Source organism: Prenolepis imparis, unplaced genomic scaffold (assembly GCF_030444845.1).
Source record: "Prenolepis imparis isolate NDT839.2.m4 unplaced genomic scaffold, iyPreImpa1.0 SCAF_16, whole genome shotgun sequence".
Lineage (NCBI taxonomy): Eukaryota > Metazoa > Arthropoda > Insecta > Hymenoptera > Formicidae > Prenolepis > Prenolepis imparis.
This window is the reverse complement of record NW_028141174.1, coordinates 1,940,904-1,959,680: the sequence shown is the minus strand read 5'-3', so window position 1 is coordinate 1,959,680 and position 18,777 is coordinate 1,940,904. Positions and strand designations below refer to the sequence as shown.

The 18,777-nt window shown below is 43.7% G+C and overlaps 2 protein-coding genes across 2 annotated transcripts; both read left to right on the top strand.

The window, feature by feature from the left end:
- The first annotated feature begins 8,809 nt into the window (after positions 1–8,809).
- LOC145946404 (uncharacterized) lies at positions 8,810–9,969 on the top strand. The gene is made up of 2 exons (XM_083056027.1): positions 8,810–9,255; positions 9,354–9,969. The coding sequence occupies exons 1-2, from the start codon at positions 8,810–8,812 to the stop codon at positions 9,967–9,969; spliced, it is 1,062 nt and encodes a 353-aa protein (XP_082912153.1).
- Positions 9,970–10,005: 36 nt separating this feature from the next.
- On the top strand, positions 10,006–10,530 carry LOC145946403 (uncharacterized). Its single transcript, XM_083056026.1, has one exon. It carries the CDS (start codon positions 10,006–10,008, stop codon positions 10,528–10,530), a length of 525 nt encoding a protein of 174 aa, XP_082912152.1.
- Positions 10,531–18,777: the final 8,247 nt, after the last annotated feature.

Genomic DNA, 18,777 nt, shown 5'->3' with positions numbered 1-18,777 from the left:
TCGCGCAAATCTTCAAATATATATGTCGCAGGATTAGTTTTCTGCACTTTGATAATTTTAAATATTTCAGTAGTCCAATTTGGTGTAAAACCTTTTTCGAAGACGGTCTTGAATTTACTCACGCGTACTTGACAGCCTACTTTGAATCTTGCCGGAGCAGCAATTTTTATGTTACTGTATACCGTATTTAAAAGTTTTTCGGCAATCTCCGGAGTAACATCGATAGGTTTCATACCGAAAGTGCGATGTTTTCGCGCATTGTACTCTGCAACGAGTCGGGACAGCGCGTCGATCCACTTGTAATTACCATTAAGTGTAAACATTTTCCACATATTGTTCTTTAAAGTACGATTAAATCGTTCCACTACTGAGGCTTTCATAACAGAATACGTCGAGTAATGATTGATGTTGTGTTTTTTTACGAGTTTCTGCACATTTGTATTGTAAAATTCTTTTCCTCTATCGGTTTGCATGTTTCTCGGACATCTCTTGCTATCTCGAATTATCTCAGCGATAGCGTCAGCTGTTTCGCGTCCGCTCTTATTCTTGAGCGGCAGGGCCCATGCATACTTGCTCAACACATCGATGACGGTGGGTATGTAATTGTATCCTTTGTTGACTCTTGCATAAGGACGCATCTCGACCACGTCAGTTTGCCACAGGTCGTCGTATCCATGTACTATGACACGTCTACGCGGAAAATTTCTTCTCGCTGGAGCGTACAATTCCTCCACGAGTAGCTGCTTTTCAGAGGTGTTTGATCGAGGCATATTTGTAATAATGTGATATAATTTTCACGTACAGTTCTTTATGTATCTTTTGATGTAGTCTGCGTTACAGCCATTTTATCCAGCGTTAATAATAGCGCCTGCATATTCCTTTCAAGCCTGATTATTTTTTTCTCAATTTCTTTCTGTTGATCTCTCAAAAGCTTGACACTCGCTTCGACATATCGTTTGTTGGCTGCATCATTATCATCTTCTGGTTGCGCTACACGTCGTATCTTGCGCGACCTTGCGTCATAGCCGGAGGCTGTTAGACACAGAGTATTATCGCGCACGTAATTTCTTAGTAATCCATCCCATTGATAATATGAATTATTATTCGACGTTCCAAGTGATAATCCAAATTTATTAATCGACATTTCGATACCACTAATATTGACAGACTGACTCGTATCGTGGATGTATAACTTATTTTATAATAATACGAGCTTCGTAAAGTTCCTCGATAATCGATAATATTTCATTGCTGTGGGCGTTGTTGCCGGCTTGACATAAAGCTTCGAGCAATCGCAGACGATCTACCAACTCGTTGGGATCATTCCAATGCACGTAATCAATCTTATTATTGTTTAAGATCATAGCATGCGGTATACCTTTTCCAGATTTTTTATCAGAGAATAATGGTGCAATTATATATTTATATTTGTATCCCTTGTTACCTAATACAGGCTGATTCACATTACCATTTCGTCTGTGAGCATTGTTCTTATTAATATACTTTTATAGTTTTGCAAGTCATTCGCCGTATATATTTCATCGTCGGGAATTCTCTTGAAAACCAACTCGTAAAGACCTGCTGTTCCAACGTATTTTGACCCATCGATAATTATATTATCATTTTTATCCACATCGAAATTTTTATTACCGAGCGTCATTCCTTTGTCGATAAATTTAACACCGTATACGTAATCCATCTTGGAATTTTTATCTTGACTCAATATAGCTGCCACATATTTTTGAGCAAGTGGACCCAGGTGATTTCGCAATGAATTTTGACCATCTGATGTTTGTAATGAATGTTGAATTGATGTCACAAGCGATTGAGGTGAAGTCTCGAAAATTTCCTCGATAGATGTCTTATCATGCAATAATTGCCTTGGCTGTACATCTTGTATCGGAGTAGAAGTAGTTGCATCCAATAATTGTTGCATTCGCCTGCTTTTGATTCGCTTTGGAGTAGAAGTTATACCGCTCAATGATATATTTGATCGCTTTGTTTTAAACTCTTTTTTCTCTCCGAGCATACTCAATGGTTCAATCTTTTCTTCACCAGACTCAACACCAACTGTATTTTCAACAAGCTGTTTCAGAGGTTCAGAGATTGGTTTAAAATGCCTCTCCAATGCATCGTCCTCCTCCATTTTACCAGTTTTCAAGAAACGATATTTTTTACGGATTGAATCGCTCGTTTTCGCAATCTCTAACACAATCTTTTCACGATCGTTATTCATAATGTTGCAATTTAGACGTTGCTCAATCAATGCATCGAAAGCGACTAAGTGCTTTGCGGTATTGCAAATTCATTAAATCCTTTTCTGTATCGTCCATTAGTCAGCGGACTGTCCTTGTCAATCGCTGCAAATCCATATTTATGTTACCAACATTTCTGACAAAATGCACGAAAATTATTGTAAGACATATCTGTATTTACGTGATCGTTGTACACATGTTTCAAGTTTGTCCCATCTTGTTTAAATAAAATTAATAAGTTTGCATTGTCACGTACAAGATGCTTGGGTATCTTGGCATACGTTTGACAAAGATAGAAACAGTCGACGATCGAGTGTCGCCCCATTGCAAAGTACTCTCTTATCGTATCTTGCTTGTCACATGCCACGTCATCAAAGATAAAAATGGAATTCGGAAGCGCCTCACTCGGTGGAATGACATCGCTATTATTAGAGAATGTAAAATAACCAATTTCTTCTATCGGTGATAGCAAATTTTCCAAATATCGATATTTCGATTGTTGAAGCGATTTCGAGTATACGTACGTACACGTTCTCGAAGCAAACGCCGTGCGGGCTTTCTATCAAACTAATCAATGCGTTATGTTTACCACAATTCGAAGGACCGCAAATGATTCCGCGTATAGTATTCGGCAGTATGGTTCCATGTCTGCGTATTTCTTTATCCGACATCAACCGTGTTTTATCGTCGAAATTTGTAACTTTGATTATCGTCGATTGCTGAACGAACCGCATGTTTTCTCTCGAATGAATGAATAAGTCATGGAGAGCCTATTTATAGCTGCGCGGAACCATGAATCACTCAGTATCGAAAAAATGTTTGTTCTGCTAACAAGTGCTTCCGATATTCACGGTTTAAGCGCCGAACAGCTGCAATTTGTACCAAAAGCATTTTTATTGCGATATGAAAATCACATCCACTACGTGTGGGACAAGCTTTCGGAACACATAAAGACGGATCCAGAGATTCAGACCTGTCGTCGATGTTTCAAACATTACAATCGACCGTGGCAGCAAACGCAAATCGACGGTCCAGCGCCAATGATAAAGGATTGCAGCGAATGTCAACGAAAATAGGTAGTCTTTTTAATCGCGCGATAAACGCGCTTCCGATAGAATTACATATCCCCGGCTATCAGTTTTGCGGTCCGGGGACTCATTTGGAAAAGCGATTGGCTAGAGGTGATCGAGGTATTAATCCATTGGATGCCGCGTGTCGCGAGCACGACATTGCATATTCTCAAAGCAACGCCCTCAGAGAACGACACGTTGCTGATAATATACTCGCTGCGAAAGCGCGAAAACGTATTACTGCGAGAGATTCAACTCTTGGTGAAAGAGCAGCCGCTACGACTGTTTGGGCATCTATGAAAGCAAAGACAAAATTCGGTATGGGGATGAAGACGAAAAAATCTTTGAAAAAGAAGAAGAAACAAATACTGCCTGTGGCGAAGCGTGGTGGTATCTTGCCAATTTTACCATTGTTGGGAGTTCTCGGTTCGTTGGCAGGTGGAGCAGCAGGAGTCGCAAAGGCTGTGAATGATAGCAAGGCTGCGCAACGTCAGCTTGAAGAAATGCAACGTCATAATCACGCTATGGAAGGTCGTGGAGTTTATCTCGCTCCATACAAACGTGGACAGGGATTCTCAACTAAGAAAAAAAAAACGTCAAAAAAAAACGCTAAAAATGCCTGTGGGTGTAACAACTAATGTACAATTAGAACAACTGGCAAGACGTATGCATATACCATTCTTTAGAGGTGTTTTCATGCGCAATAATTTACCGATAAACGGTGTGCGACAAAATGAGAGCGGTATCGTCAATTTGGACGACGTTGATGGTCCCGGTACTCATTGGGTAGCATATGTAAAGAGGGGAAATCGATCAATATATTTCGATAGTTTTGGTAATCTACGACCACCCAAAGAATTGGTGCAATATTTAAATGTTATGAAAATAGAATACAATCACACATCCTATCAAAATTATAATCAGAATAATTGTGGACAATTGTGTTTACGATTTCTTCAAACGGTTGATATAAAACCTGTCAATCCATCATCACGATTCAGTTTGACAACATGTCGCTAACACTAACGTTGACTGGCAAAAGTAGCGTTCTCGCTGTAAGCTACTTTCCAGCTATAGATTTATCGAATGGTGATTATGAGCTCGGTTTAACAGATTTTGAAACTTATCATACGATTCCGAATGTAAATTCTAAGAATAATAAATTTTACTTTGATAACGATGACAAGGAAATTACAATACCCGAAGGATCATACGAAATACATGCTCTAGATGAATATCTGAGACGTGCAATTTCACAATATCCTTCCAAAAAAGAGCAGAATGAAGATGCAATAGCGCTTCGCGCCAATCATAATACTCTAAAGAGCGAAATCAAATGCATCTATAGAATAAACTTTAATAAACCATACAATATAGGATCGTTGTTGGGATTCTCGTCGAATCGTATATTGCAACCTCACAAATGGCATGATTCGGATTTACCTATAAATATTATTAGCGTGAATATTATCCGTATAGAATGTAGCGTCACCACTGGTGCGTACAGTAATGACAAGCGCGTACACACGATACATGAATTTTCACCGAGCGTGCCGCCAGGATATAAGATATCGGAAACGCCTGTACAGATCATTTATCTCCCGATCGTCGTACGGAGCATTACTGATCTAACGATACGCATTGTTGATCAAGAAGGACGATTGTTGGATTTTCGAGCAGAGGAAGTTACTGTAAGATTGCACGTACGGCGTCGACAAAATTAGCGTGTGATGCTCGTGCTAAATGATACGGAGCACGTGAGAGATAATAATTTTACGAGGGACATTACGAGGGACAATACTTTTGCGAGAGCAGCTGCGGCAGTGAGCGACAATAATCAGAGATCTCGTTACACTAAAAAGAAACTCAGCGCATTGAATCGCGAATTTTTAAAATCATTGGGATTCATCGTACGAAAAGATGATTGATATTTTGAATATTGGTGGTGAACCAGTCTTTGATGATCGTATCGTCAAGGTTGAGACACATACATACAATCCATATGCTAACACATCGCTTGGACATAGCGACGAGATACGGATACCTATACACCACCAGGATTTGTATACGTTGCCGTGCGAAAGCTTTTTGTATGTCGAGGGAAAGTTGATGACATCTAAAATAGATGCAAATGAAACGATGATATTAACAAATAATTGTGTTGCGTTCATGTTTGATGAAATTCGATATGAACTCAATGGTGTGGAGATTGATCGCAACAGAAACGTTGGAATAACTTCAACGATGAAAAATTATGTTTCTTTAACAACCGAAAGAAGTAAAATCTTGAAGAATGTTGGATGGGATATGACACATAATGGGTCATGTAATGAAATTTGTATGTTCAACTTTTGCGTGCCGCTCAACATGCTATTGGGATTTTGCGAAGATTACAAACGTGTTGTGATTAATGCTCGCCATGAATTAATTTTGATACGTTCGCGCAACGACAACAATTGTCTGTATGGACCTGCTGAAGCTGCTATTGAATTACTCAAGATACAATGGCGTATGCCTCATGTACTATTGAATGAGGTTAATAAACTGTCCTTGCTACGAGCATTGGAAAGCGGGCAATTCTTAAACATGAGTTTTCGCGCTTGGGATCTATACGAATTTCCTCTGCTACATAGTACAACCAAGCATTCATGGACTGTGAAAACTGCTTCTCAGCTGGAAAAGCCGCGATATGTGATCTTTGCACTGCAGACTGGTAGAAAAAATATTATGACAAAAGATGTTACTGTATTCGATCATTGTAAATTAGCCAACGTAAAGCTGTATCTAAACTCTGAATCTTATCCCTATGATGATTTAAATTTAGATTTTGAAAAAAATAGATTCGCCCTCTTGTTTGATATGTACTCTCGTTTTCGCAAATCTTATTACGGGTGTGATATTGAGAATGTACTAACTATCGCGAAATTTCTACATTGCGGTCCTCTCGTAGTTATTGATTGTTCGCGACAAAATGATTCTGTCAAAAATTCTACCGTGGACGTGAGAATAGAGTTTGAATGTAAGGAAGATGTACCGGCAAATACTACAGCATATTGTCTCATCTTGCATGATCGTGTTGTCGAATATTGTCCTTTGTCCAACGTAGTTCGTAAAATTACATAATCAGCAATTATCCCCTCCTCCGATGTAATATAAATGATTGAGATTTTTAACAATCGACATCAGTCGTCCAACATTCTTGCAACAATATGGTTGTACCAACGTTTGTGGATCTACAAGGATTTATTTTCAATAAGCAGTTTATTATGAAGGAAGCGGCGATCCTGAGAAGAGGATTCATTGTTTCACATTATTTTTTCGCATGCCCCGTACCATGGGATGTGCTCATAAAATCGGAGAGACGTCAAGCCTCATGGTTGACTCGAAATCATCATGGATTGCAATGGGAAGATGGAAACGTTCCATACTGCATGGCTCAGCGTTTGATTACAACAGCTATCGCTGGTATGATACAAGAAGAAGAAGAGTCATCCTCTCTTGTGTATGTAAAAGGCCATGAAAAGCGAGAATGGTTGATCGATATAATGGACGATGCGAGAAACGGTTTCATTATTGAGACCTTGGATGCAGACTATGAAGATATTCCTACCTTAAACAACTTAGATACTACCTATAACCTACGTTGCGATAAACATGTAAAAAATTGCGCTTTAGAAAATGTATTTAAAATATTTAATTGGTGGTCAAATCATCGCAATGATTCGCCACACCCTTTTTTTGAATAAATTAATATTAAAATAATATTCTCTTTGTTCTCTCTCTCTCTCCTTTTCCTCATATGCATATAAGAATTATATGTCCGCACGTGCTCGTATTAATTTCAGTAAGAATGCGACAGCATTCTTATGTTATAATTTTAAATGTAGTTGATTGAGGTTTGAATGTGGTTGATTGATGTTCGATCGAAGTTCGAAGGTGGTTGATCGAGGTATGAACGTGGTTCGAAAGTGGTTCGAAGGTGGTTGATCGAGGTATGAAAGTGGTTCGAAAGTGGTTCGAAGGTGGTTGATTGATGTTCGATCGATGTTTGAACGTGGTTGATCGAGGTACGAATATGGTTGATTGATGTTTGATCGAGGTTCGAAGGTGGTTCGAAAGCGGTTGATTGAGGTACGAAAGTGGTTTGAAGGTGGTTGATTGATGTTCGATCGAGGTTTGAAGGTGGTTGATCGATGTACGAACGTGGTTCGAAAGTGGTTGACGTTCAATCGATGTTCGAACGTGGTTGATCGAGGTATGAACGTGATTGATGTTCGATCGATGTTTGAACATGGTTCGAAAGTGGTTCGAAGATGGTTGATCGAGATTCGAAAGTGGTTCGAAGGTGGTTGATCGAGGTATGAAAGTGGTTCGAAAGTGGTTTGAAGGTGGTTGATCGATGTTTGAACGTGGTTCGATGGAGGTTCGATTGTGGTTCGAATGTAGTTCTATTGACGTTCGAAAGTGGTTTGAAGGTGGTCGATTGATGTTCGATCGAGGTTCGAAAGTGGTTCGAAGGTGATTGATCGAGGTACGAACGTGGTTCGAAGGTGGTTGATCGAGGTTCGATTGTGGTTCGATTGTGGTTCGAATGTAGTTCTATTGACGTTCGAAAGTGGTTTGAAGGTGGTTTCAATTTTATATATTATTCATATGCTTATTCTCATCATGGAATCTTTGTCTCGGACCATCTGTTTTCTTATCTCATGTACTGAGTAAGCGTTCGAGCTAATTCTTATGTCATACATCCCCTACTCTTTTTAACGTCCATGGGTCGATCATCATGACGCAGCCATCAATATATTTTATATGTATATAATATTTTAAATTTTTACACACACACACACACAAAATTGTATGATTGCACACACACACATAGTTATATAATAAAAATTATTTTAAATATTAAAAATATATAGTTTATTTTAGATTAGATCTTCTCCCCTTCCTCATCTTAAAAATATTAATTTAAAAAAAATATTATTAAAAAAAAGTCTCTCGCGTCCGCCTCTCGCGCTCTCGTTCGCTGCATCAGCTCTCGCGCTCTCCATCACCGCATCGTCTCGCAACATCTCTCTCTCGCTCTTGTGATATCTCTCTCGCGTGCACCTCGCGCTCTCCTTCGCTGCATCAGCTCTTGCGCTCTCAATCGCCGCATCATCTCGCTATCTCTCTTTCGCGAACGTCTCTCTCGCGACATCTCGCGGACCAGGCACCAAAATCGCGGACGCTTCCCCCTCCCCGCGGACGCCTCCCCCTCCCCGCGTGACGTCATTCCCCCACCCCGCGTGACGTCATCCCCCCTCCCCGCGTGACGTCATTCCCCCGCGCCCTGGGTTCCCCTCGCCCCTCACCCCCCTCATTGCCCCTGAGTTAGAACCGGCCTAGTATTACTACTCCGGACCAAACCTGTTGCCGGCGCTAGCCGACATCCTGACCCGTTGGCGTCGGTACCGCTACGTCTTCGTCGCCGACGTGGAGAAGATGTACCGCCAAATCCTCGTGCATCCAGACGACCGGGATCTGCAGCGGATTCTGTGGGAAGACAAAGGGCAAGTGTCAGAATTCCGGCTAAACACTGTCACGTATGGCCTGGCGAGTGCGCCCTACCTTGCCATACGTGTTCTCCATCAGCTTGCAGCGGACGAGGAAGGTCGCTTCCCGTTAGGCGCTGTAGCGGTGCGTCAGGATATGTATATGGACGATATACTCACCGGGTCAGCCAGTTTAGAGTCGAGTCGACGGCTTCTGGGGGAAGTAGCCTCTCTCTGCGCGGTGGGTGGCTTCCCGCTGCGAAAATATGTCGCCAATCACGAAGCCCTCCTGGAGGACATCCCGCCAGAACATCACCTGACAGGTCCTACGGGCGCCATGCTGCCAACGAACGATCACTCAGTCTTAGGGTTGAGGTGGAACCCGGAGACCGATGAGTTTGCGCTCACTATCCGGAAGTTACCCAAGGCTTCCCCCACGAAGAGGACTGTGCTCTCCCAGACGGCGCGCCTGTTCGACCCCCTGGGATGGCTAGCACCGATTGTGGTCCGGGCGAAGCTGTTCATCCAGACGGCATGGCTCCAGCAGCTCAACTGGACACCCCGCTGGCCAGAGAGGAAGCATCAGCCTGGATCAACCTGGAGGAAGAGCTTCCGTTGCTGGAAGGAGTGCGCTTGCCGCGCTGGCTACGTTGCGGGACCTCGTCGACCACCCTGGAACTCCATGGCTTCTCAGATGCATCCGAGCGAGCCTACGCTGCAGTGGTGTACCTCCGGTCCACCAACGAGCAACCCAGCGTATCCTTGATCGTCGCTAAAACCAAGGTCGCCCCGCTCAAGCGAGTGTCGCTTCTTCGCTTAGAGCTCTGCGCGGCGACTTTGTTAGCCAAGTTGGCGGAGCACGTTCGGAGCATGCTGGACGTGAAGAAGACATCCGTCAATCTATGGACCGACTCCACTGTCACACTTGGTTGGATCCATGGACACCCTGCAAGGTGGACAACCTACGTAGCGAACCGAGTCGCTGAAATTCAGCGGATAAACCAGGATGCGAGATGGCTTCACGTACCTGGTCGAGAAAACCCAGCCGACTGCGCCTCCCGCGGACTGTCCCCGAAGGAGCTGTTGGTACATCCTCTCTGGTGGCAATGACCTGATTATCTCAGGCAGCCCCCTGATGCATGGCCAATGAACACCGGCCACAAAGAGGCCGAGCTTTCTGAGCAACGATCCACACGCTGTCACGTGACCGATGACCTACGGGAGTTACGGAGATTCTCCTCCCTCCAACGCTTACTGCGGGTCTCGGCCTGGATGTGGCGCTGGCATGATCGTCCTCGCGATGCGATAGACGGAGCACTCGCAAGAGCGCCACATTCCTTCCTGGGTCCAGAGAAGCTCCAAGCCGCGACCACTCGCTGGATCAGGGTGGTGCAATCCATGAGCTTCAGCCGCGATCTGGAGGAAATCCGCTCCGGAAGGCCGGCGTTTGGTCGAAGTCCCCTCAGGAAACTGACGCCTACGCTCGATGGCGAAGAGATCCTACGGGTCAAAGGGCGACTTAAACACTTGCTACTGGATCACGACCAGCGACATCCAGTAATTCTGCCGCCGGAATCTCATCTCACCTACCTGGTGATCGGCGACTGCCACCGACGAACCATGCACGGAGGAGTTCAGACCATCCTGGCCTGCATCCGACAGCGTTACTGAATCCCGAGAGGACCCCAATTTGTCCGGCGTCACATCCATCCATGTCTACCATGTGTGCGATGGCGGGCGGCAACTCCACAGCCAATGATGGGTGACCTGCCAAGGGCGCGCGTCACTCCAAGCCGACCATTCCGCCACACCGGGGTGGATTTCGCCGGCCCGATATGGCTCCGGACGACCAGAGGCCGCGGGCACAGGGCGTATAAGGGCTTTCTAGCCGTCTTTGTATGTTTTAGCTCCCGCGCCGTGCACCTCGAAACGGTCAGCGACTACTCCGCTGATGCCTTCTTGGCCGCCTTCCGTCGCTTCGTGTCCCGTCGAGGCATATGCGAGGTCATCTACAGCGACTGCGGGACTAATTTCGTAGGGGCCGATGCTGGGCTCCGAGCCCTCTTCAAGGCGGCGAGCAGTGAGGTCCACGCCATAGCCGGACGGCTGGCTGACGAAGGCATCCGATGGTAGTTCAACCCGCCTGCCGCTTCTCATTTTGGCGGGCTCTGGGAGGCGGCTGTAAAAGCCGTCAAACATCACCTACGGCGAGTCATAGGGGAGGCCAGACTTACTTTCGAGGAGATGGCAACCTTTCTCGCAGAGGTCGAAGCTTGCCTCAACTCGAGGCCACTGCAGGCGGGGGCCCGCTCAGCACAATCCCGGAACCGTCGCTCATAGACGTGCCGACCAACAGACTGAGCCGCTGGCGCCTGCTGCAGCAGATGCGAGACCATCCGTGGCAGCGCTGGGCCCGTGAATATCTACAGGGTCTAACCCCGCGTCCGAAGTGGTGGGCCGACAACCTGAAGGAAGGTCAGATGTGCCTCCTGAAAAACGAGGCCACTCCCGCGTGTCGCTGGCCGCTTGCAAGCGTAAAACGCCTACATCCGGGAGAGGACGGTCGAGTCCGCGTGGTGGATATCCGAACCGCCGGTGGAGAGCTCAGGCGCCCGGTCGTCAAAATCGTTCCGCTACCGTCGGTGAACGCCGCGAACCCGAATTCGCCGTCTTAGACTATTGGGACCTGCGTTTAGAATAAACTGTACATAGAGTGTATATATTTGTATAATTTTCGTTTGCAGTAGATTAGGCCCTTAGTACTTACAGTAATCGAAAGGTTCGAGTGTCGTCCTTGTTACCGGCACTTTACACTCTCCGCGATGATCTCCTCGCATTGACGTGCGAGGTTAGTTTAGCCCAGTCAACAAACTGGCCGGATAGTGACAGCTGAAAGTGGCAGCTGTACGCCTGCGCGCCATATCGATCAGATAGCTCGATATTGATCACGGCGCCGCGTCGCCAGAATCACCGCCGTGAAAAACCTTAGTGGAGATTGTCGACTTCGACGAGACGGAGCGGAACGCTTGTGTGTATGTATGTATGAGAGGGTGTGCGCGCTTACAAATTGTGCCGAGATTCTCTTATCATATATCGCGTTTAAATAGCGCGCGCGAGAGCCGCGCTACTCGGCCCGCGCGCAAATCGCGACCGTCCACGCTCTCTCGATCGCGCGCTTTGGCGAGAGGCGCGCTCGACGCAATAGACTCGAACGGTCGCCGCGTTCGAACGCCCGCGTACAAAAACACTTTTCGAAAACACTGTTGCCCTCCAACCGTCTCAAAATTGTCACCGCCTTTGTCTTGAAGCTAATATCGTCTTGTTATGTCGCTCGTAGATTCTTCTAAAAGGTCGGCGAAATAAAGGCGCGTGTTCGATGCTCCAGACTCATCACTATCGTTCCTGCCCTCGTAAGCGTTCGATTAGTAATCTCGTTGCTCACACAGAATTCTTGTCTCGTACTTCCTTCGAGTCACGGACAAATTGTAACGCCGCTTCTAACAGAACGTCGCTAAGAATAAAGTTGTTATTTCTCTCCAAAGTGTAAGAAAAGTTCAAGCCAACTTCCTTGTCACTCCACTAACGCGCACCAGACCGCGAACGCGATCCCGTGATTGCACATTATATATCTTGGTTTCGCCTTTCAAATTTTTAACCTTTATTAGAGAGACAGTAGCTCCAGAATTGTAGAGCATGTTAATCTTGCCGTTCTTTACTTCGCGTATAGGTAGAGAGTTATCAAATTCAGGCTCGCTGCTCCACGAGACGTCTGTCGCACGTGTATCACCTGATATTCTATCGCGCCTGTCTTTTTATTCTTTCCTTCTTGCCGTTCTTCCTCGTCACTACTATGCTCGGAATCGGTATCTCTTTTTCGCGGTTGCGGTTTTTTATGATTTTCAATTTTATTAATGCTTCGCGGGTCTTCATTATCAGTTCCCTTATCGCGGTCCGGTGTATTTGTCTTCGGTTTTCCATTTAAGGTTCAACTTTCGTCGCGATTGTGTCCGCGTTTTTTACAATAATTGCAGAATTTCTCTATGGTATTTGCGCGAGGGGGCTTGTCCGATTTGGATAACGCGTATGTACTGTTGCGGCTATCGCGTCCATAATGCCCCGATTTTCCGCATTTATAACATTGTGTGCGTAGAGTGTGAGTTTGTTGCGAATAACTTGATTCAGCTTTATTTTTGTCTTGAGACCGAGGATTTTCGAGAAGTTTTTTTCTTTGTGCCCGCGTCGGTTATCGCTTCCTGCAGGGTTGTGTATCGTTGCGCTCGAACGAGAATTTTGAGGTCGTTTTGTAGCCCGATTTGAAAATTAATCAATGCTTGTTTTTTGATTGTTTGGTGAATAGCGCGTTTAAACATGGGGGGGGTGGTTTTCCCCCTCAATCATTAAGTTGTATAATTTCATGGCTAGTAGGTCGACGCGTTGGCCGAAATCATGCGCGTTTTCGTTCGTTTTTTGTTTTAACGAGTTGAATTCTAATTGTAGATGCGTCGTGCTCTGTTTCGTTTGATAACAGGCTTCTAATTGTTGTTTGAGTTCTTCGTAAGTTTGAATATCATGCGTTTCGAAATCTTGCATGGCCTTTCCGTCTAATTTTATGTATAGTATTGCTTGAATTAATGACTCTTCATCCGCGGGATTGATGTTTTGCATGGTATAAGTGTTCTTTTAAGGTTAAATATTGCAAAGAGGTGCTACGTCGGTTCCTAATATCATTTTCGGATCTTCCGTATGTGTACGTTGCGTTGGAGTCGTCGTTGTATGTTTGATGCGATCCGTGTATCAGTTGCTCGGGGCGGTACCCGTTTTGCGTCTGTCGTACTTCTCTCGTATTTGCAGGGCGATCGTGTATTTGGTCGCGCAAGGAATCTAATTTGGTTCTCATTTCCCGAAATCCTTTTACGAGTTCAATGAGTAGGGCGTTATTCGGGTCGGATACTGGATGTCTGGCGTCTGCATAACACGCGGCGGCATTACCGTCGATTATTGATCGTAAGCGTTCGATTTCTCTGTCGACATCTTCAGGGGGGGCATTCCGCGTCGGAGGGTTTCGTTTCATGTCGTCCTCGCTTTGCGTGCCTAAGACGCTATCGTCGATTGATACGGGAGAATAGTTTCTCCTAATCGAAATTCGCTCGGAAGACGCGCGATCCGAGGGACGTCTTCTTTCGTCTATATTAGAAGGACGTGCGTTTTCCTCGATCGGTTCGGCTTCTGATTCTGGCGAGCTAGCGCCTGAGTAATGTTTATCTAAATTTGCGCGTACATTATCGCGAATGTCGCGTACCGCTTTCTCGGCTACTTGTACGGGCGTTACGGAAGTCTATGATTAAGTCGAGCTGGTCCGCTCCAGAATCGTGGTTTAAATGAGACGCGTTTTTTCGATCGTTCCGACATTGAATAACTTCGGGCTTATTTCTCGACGCTAGAGAGGTTGATTGCTTTTTACAAGAGTATTTTATAATAGTTAGTTTCGCGCTTACTGTCAGTTCGTGCCTTTAGTACGCTTTCGTCAAAGCTATCAAAGGGGAACTCGCGTTTAACGGTGACGTTCGCGGATAATTCAACTTCGCTTTCTTTTAAATATTCGCTCTCTAATTTTCCACGAACTTGCTTGAGATTTTCCAAAGTTATTGGTAACACTCGAATCGCTCGCTTCGCGGGATCGCTATGTAACCACGACTTGTTTAATATCGGTTGTCGAGGGGTTTCGTGTCCTTCCGACTTTCACGCAGAAATATTATAAGGATCGGACTTACAGTATTACGGCTCGCATCTTTACGCTCTATATCGCTTGGTACGGCTCGGCTGCTGCTGATGCAATTCGATCGCTCGTGGGCTGATAACAGCTGGTGGCTCGGTGCTCGTGCTCGATACGGCAGGTCGTCGCCCGGTGATGACGCGTTGTCCGTGAAATTGTCGCAGGTAGGCGTTGTCCTTGGGATGTTGGCGATCCTACTCGACTCTCAGCTGCTTGCTTATCGCTTTTCGTACTGCTTGCGTTGTCCGTCCTTCTCTCTCACTGCACTGTGCCTTCTGCTTATTTCCGTCAGCTGTTTTTCTAACTGACGTGCCTGCTTCCACACGTTGTGTAGGTTTGTATGTGTGTATTGCGGGTCTTAATTTTTAATATACTGCTTTCTATGTCGTCCGTCGATTATTTCGACATGCCTGATTTTTCTAATACGGTTGTATTGTTTTCAGGTCTTCAGGTTCCTGCTGGTCCTGGCGGTCCGTCGGCGCAATCCCACCGCTGCCACCAATTTTGTGTGCCGCGTAACGGCACTGGGGTTGCGCCGAGTTTAAGGATAGGGATCCTCGGGTCGTGCAGAACTTCGTAGGAAGTTAGGAGTGTTGTACTCTTCTCGTTCTTTTAAAATACACTTTTATTTGAGTTGAACAGGTTTACACTTTATTGGTTCTTCTTTCCAGTTAAATAGATATATAATAATCGGTTATTAATTAACAAGCGTAGGTCTTTCCTAGCGTTTCTTCGTCTTAGTCTTTTAGATTCCTGTTAGCAACTGCCCTCGCGGGCTGACTCTCGGTCTTATATATTCTTTGTTTCTTGGATTTCTTTTGGGAGAGGCCCTTGGAAACAGGTCTCTGATTGTTTAATAGTATTCACACGTTTTTGGTCTAAGTGCAAGCGAAGCAGGTCGAAGTCGCAGGTCTTTGCTTGCATCTCGCGATTTCCGGTGCTTCGCGCGTGTCTCGCTGCGTTAGCGTTTTCGCGCGACGAGCGTTTGGCGAGAGCGCTCTTTTATAAGTAAAAATATTTTATAATGCTTTATAATAAATTCTTAGTTTTAATACTATTTTAATATTGGTTATAGGGCTATAACAATATAGAATTGCTTTATCACCCCAGAGTCATTACGGTAGATGTATTAACCTGCAGAATCGAAATCAAATATGTTATAAATGACTCTGATTATAAAAATATTAATACATTAAGAAACAAGCGACATTACGCGCCTATAAATATATCTTCCTGTGCATATATACACTGTTGTGTGCCTCGGGTAAGGCACAGGGTTCGCGTCGAATTTGAGATTGGGATCTCTGAATGTCAGGGTTGTCCGGTCCGGGATCTTATATTTTATAAATAAACTGTAGATTTTTATAAAAATTTACTTGATTTTTATTTAACTGTTTACACTTTTATTTAACTCTTATCTCAGTTAGAGTACTCGCGCTCGTGTCGTATCCTTGAATGGTTTAGGATTACAGTCGTTCCGCAACGTTCGTATTGCTTAGAACGTTCGGCGAGTCGCGTATGTTATAATCTTAGCGACGGCGTTACACTTAATTCGGTTCTTAATTTGCGACTGCCGCGAGCGCGTCTATTGTTCGGTTTTATAGCCGGATTTTGGAGTCTTTTGATCGGAGGGGGTGCCTGGTAACAGGCCCTCTTGGTCAAAGTCCCGTGTGCAAGCGAAGGAAATTCGAAGTCCTTCGCTTCGCTTGCATTTTTGCAATTTTTAGATTTCGCGCGTGACTCACTGCGTATGCGGTTTTTTTGTAGCCAACGCGTTGTCAAGCGGATGTAATTTAAGTAGTTATAACTATTGAGGGCTATAACACCCCTCCCCCGTTGGAAAAGAAAAACGGAGGTACGTAGTTTTTCGCTTAATAATATAATATACAATATATTTTCCCGTGTACAATATAATTATAATCGTTTCTTAATTCTAGAAACGCGTGCTTTGGCTTCTTTTCAATATGGATCTTGGTACTCTCCACTCGAAGACGATAGATGGTCGCTTCCCGATTTTATTTTCTTGTTTGTTCTTACTTTTAACAATAATCCATATTAAAAATGCTGTTATTAACACTATGATTATTCCACTAGACGCCGTAGGATAAATAAATTGTTTCTGTGTATAAAAGTTTTGTTCATTGTTTTGTAGATCGTTGTCTATACTTTCTAATTTGGCCTTGAGTTTTACTAATTCTGCATGGTGTTGTAGTGTACTTTCTAATTTGTCATGTTCGTATATTGTCACGTTATTGTCCTGTGGTAACGTTATATTAATTTCGGGTAAATATAGGTTTTTATTTTTATTCCATAGTTTGCTTCTTTTGTCTGTTTCGTCATGTCTGTCGTTGTTAGTTTGCATTCCCCTCTTAGAGTAATTTTACCCGTATTTTTTATTATTTCTCTTTCTTCGGATTGTTCGTTGCATTGTATAGTGATTGTTCGTTCCGCGGCGGTAAAGTATAACCAAGTCTGGGATTGCTGTAATGTGATCCATATCATATGGGTTGAAGCGTAATGTCTTATATTACAAAAGTGCTGATATTTCGGTTGTTGTGTATATATTTGTACTTCGCATGGTGCATTCGAGTTTATTCGATATACTGGCGTACTTCGTTCGCATATATAATGTGAGTTTATTTTATTACATTTTTGTAAGTCGTTTTCTGTTACGGCTAAATACGTTAATTTTTCCTTATCTATCGCGATTATCTTATTATTAATTTCTATATGACTAAATACATTTTTATATGAAGGTGTGGGGAATTCAATCGTTTTTATTATATCACATGTAGGTTGCGTAATTATAGGAAAGCTTAAAATAGTATATACATTTGTTTTATCGCAGTATGCGGTTATTGCTATATTTTCCTCTATTTCTAACTAATCTTCCTTGTGAATTCTAAACGGAAAATATTCTCCTTGCGATAGCTGAGTTGATGCTTCTTTTAAATAAGTAATGATACTATCGATTGGCATTAATTTTGGATGTAACATCCCTTTACGTAAATACGTGAGTATTCTATTATATTTTCTATGTCTCGTATTAGGTCTGTCATAATTGCTATAATGGTTATAAAATGTTCTATGATTTCCTCGTGATTTATATATTCAGTTACGCGTTTTTGTAATAATTTTTCGTTTCGGTCAATTATATCTTCTAATTTATCGAGATGAGCTACCGTGTCATTTAATACTCTTATTTGATTTCGTACTGCGTGTTGAGTGATTTGCTGTTGTGTTTGAAGTATGTATAGCTGTTCGTTAATATGGTTTTCGCCGTTCGCGTCCATTGTTCAGAATAATGTTTTTGCTATTGTACGTATTCCGTCTATCAGTCCTCTGCGTCTGTTAGTTGGCGTTTTATATATGGTATTTATTTGCGTCATAATATTTTGTAAGTACGTCAATTCTCTTTTTATAATATTATTTAAATTGATGCAAGTTTCTTTATGATATTCGGTATGAAATTCCATTGTGTCCCATGTTTTTGTTTGTTGTAAATAATTCTTTACTTGTTCCTGCGGTTTATTGTTGTTAAGTCGAATTTTATTACTAACTTCCATTTTTTCGTGGAGTGATGTAACTGACCTATTTTTTCAAAATACACTCCTGGGTTGCTGATGAATTTTTCGATTTCATAGTCCTGCTTTTGTTCTGGCTGTCTTATTAACGCTGCGTTGGCACTGAATATGAGCATCCTGTAATGATATAATTCTTCTTATTCTATCTTTATATGGGATCCTATTACAGGTTTTAAGTGGGGCGTTTTCAACTTCTTTTCGCCTCATGGGATATTACTGCGAAAATTTTTCTTAGTCTTGTCTTGACTATTCATCGCATCATGTGCTCTTTTTATTCATGTTGTGAGTGCGACGTATCTCTCTGTGAGGGACAGTGTACTCCCCTTTGTGAGTCCTGTTATCGCCAGCTTGTGGTGGGGCTTGAGTTGCCGTACGACCCTATGTTACGGGCGTGCGAAGCGGTGTATCGATGTTCCGATACACCGTATTCGTTACGTGTGACCTTTGACGTTACCACTGGTGAACGTGTGGTTCAGGAAGTTGTGCCTGTGCCCGGGGAGAGGGTGGCCGATGTTCCTCTTCGGTGCGCCTTACAGGCTGTTGAGGAAGGTCGGTCCTTCC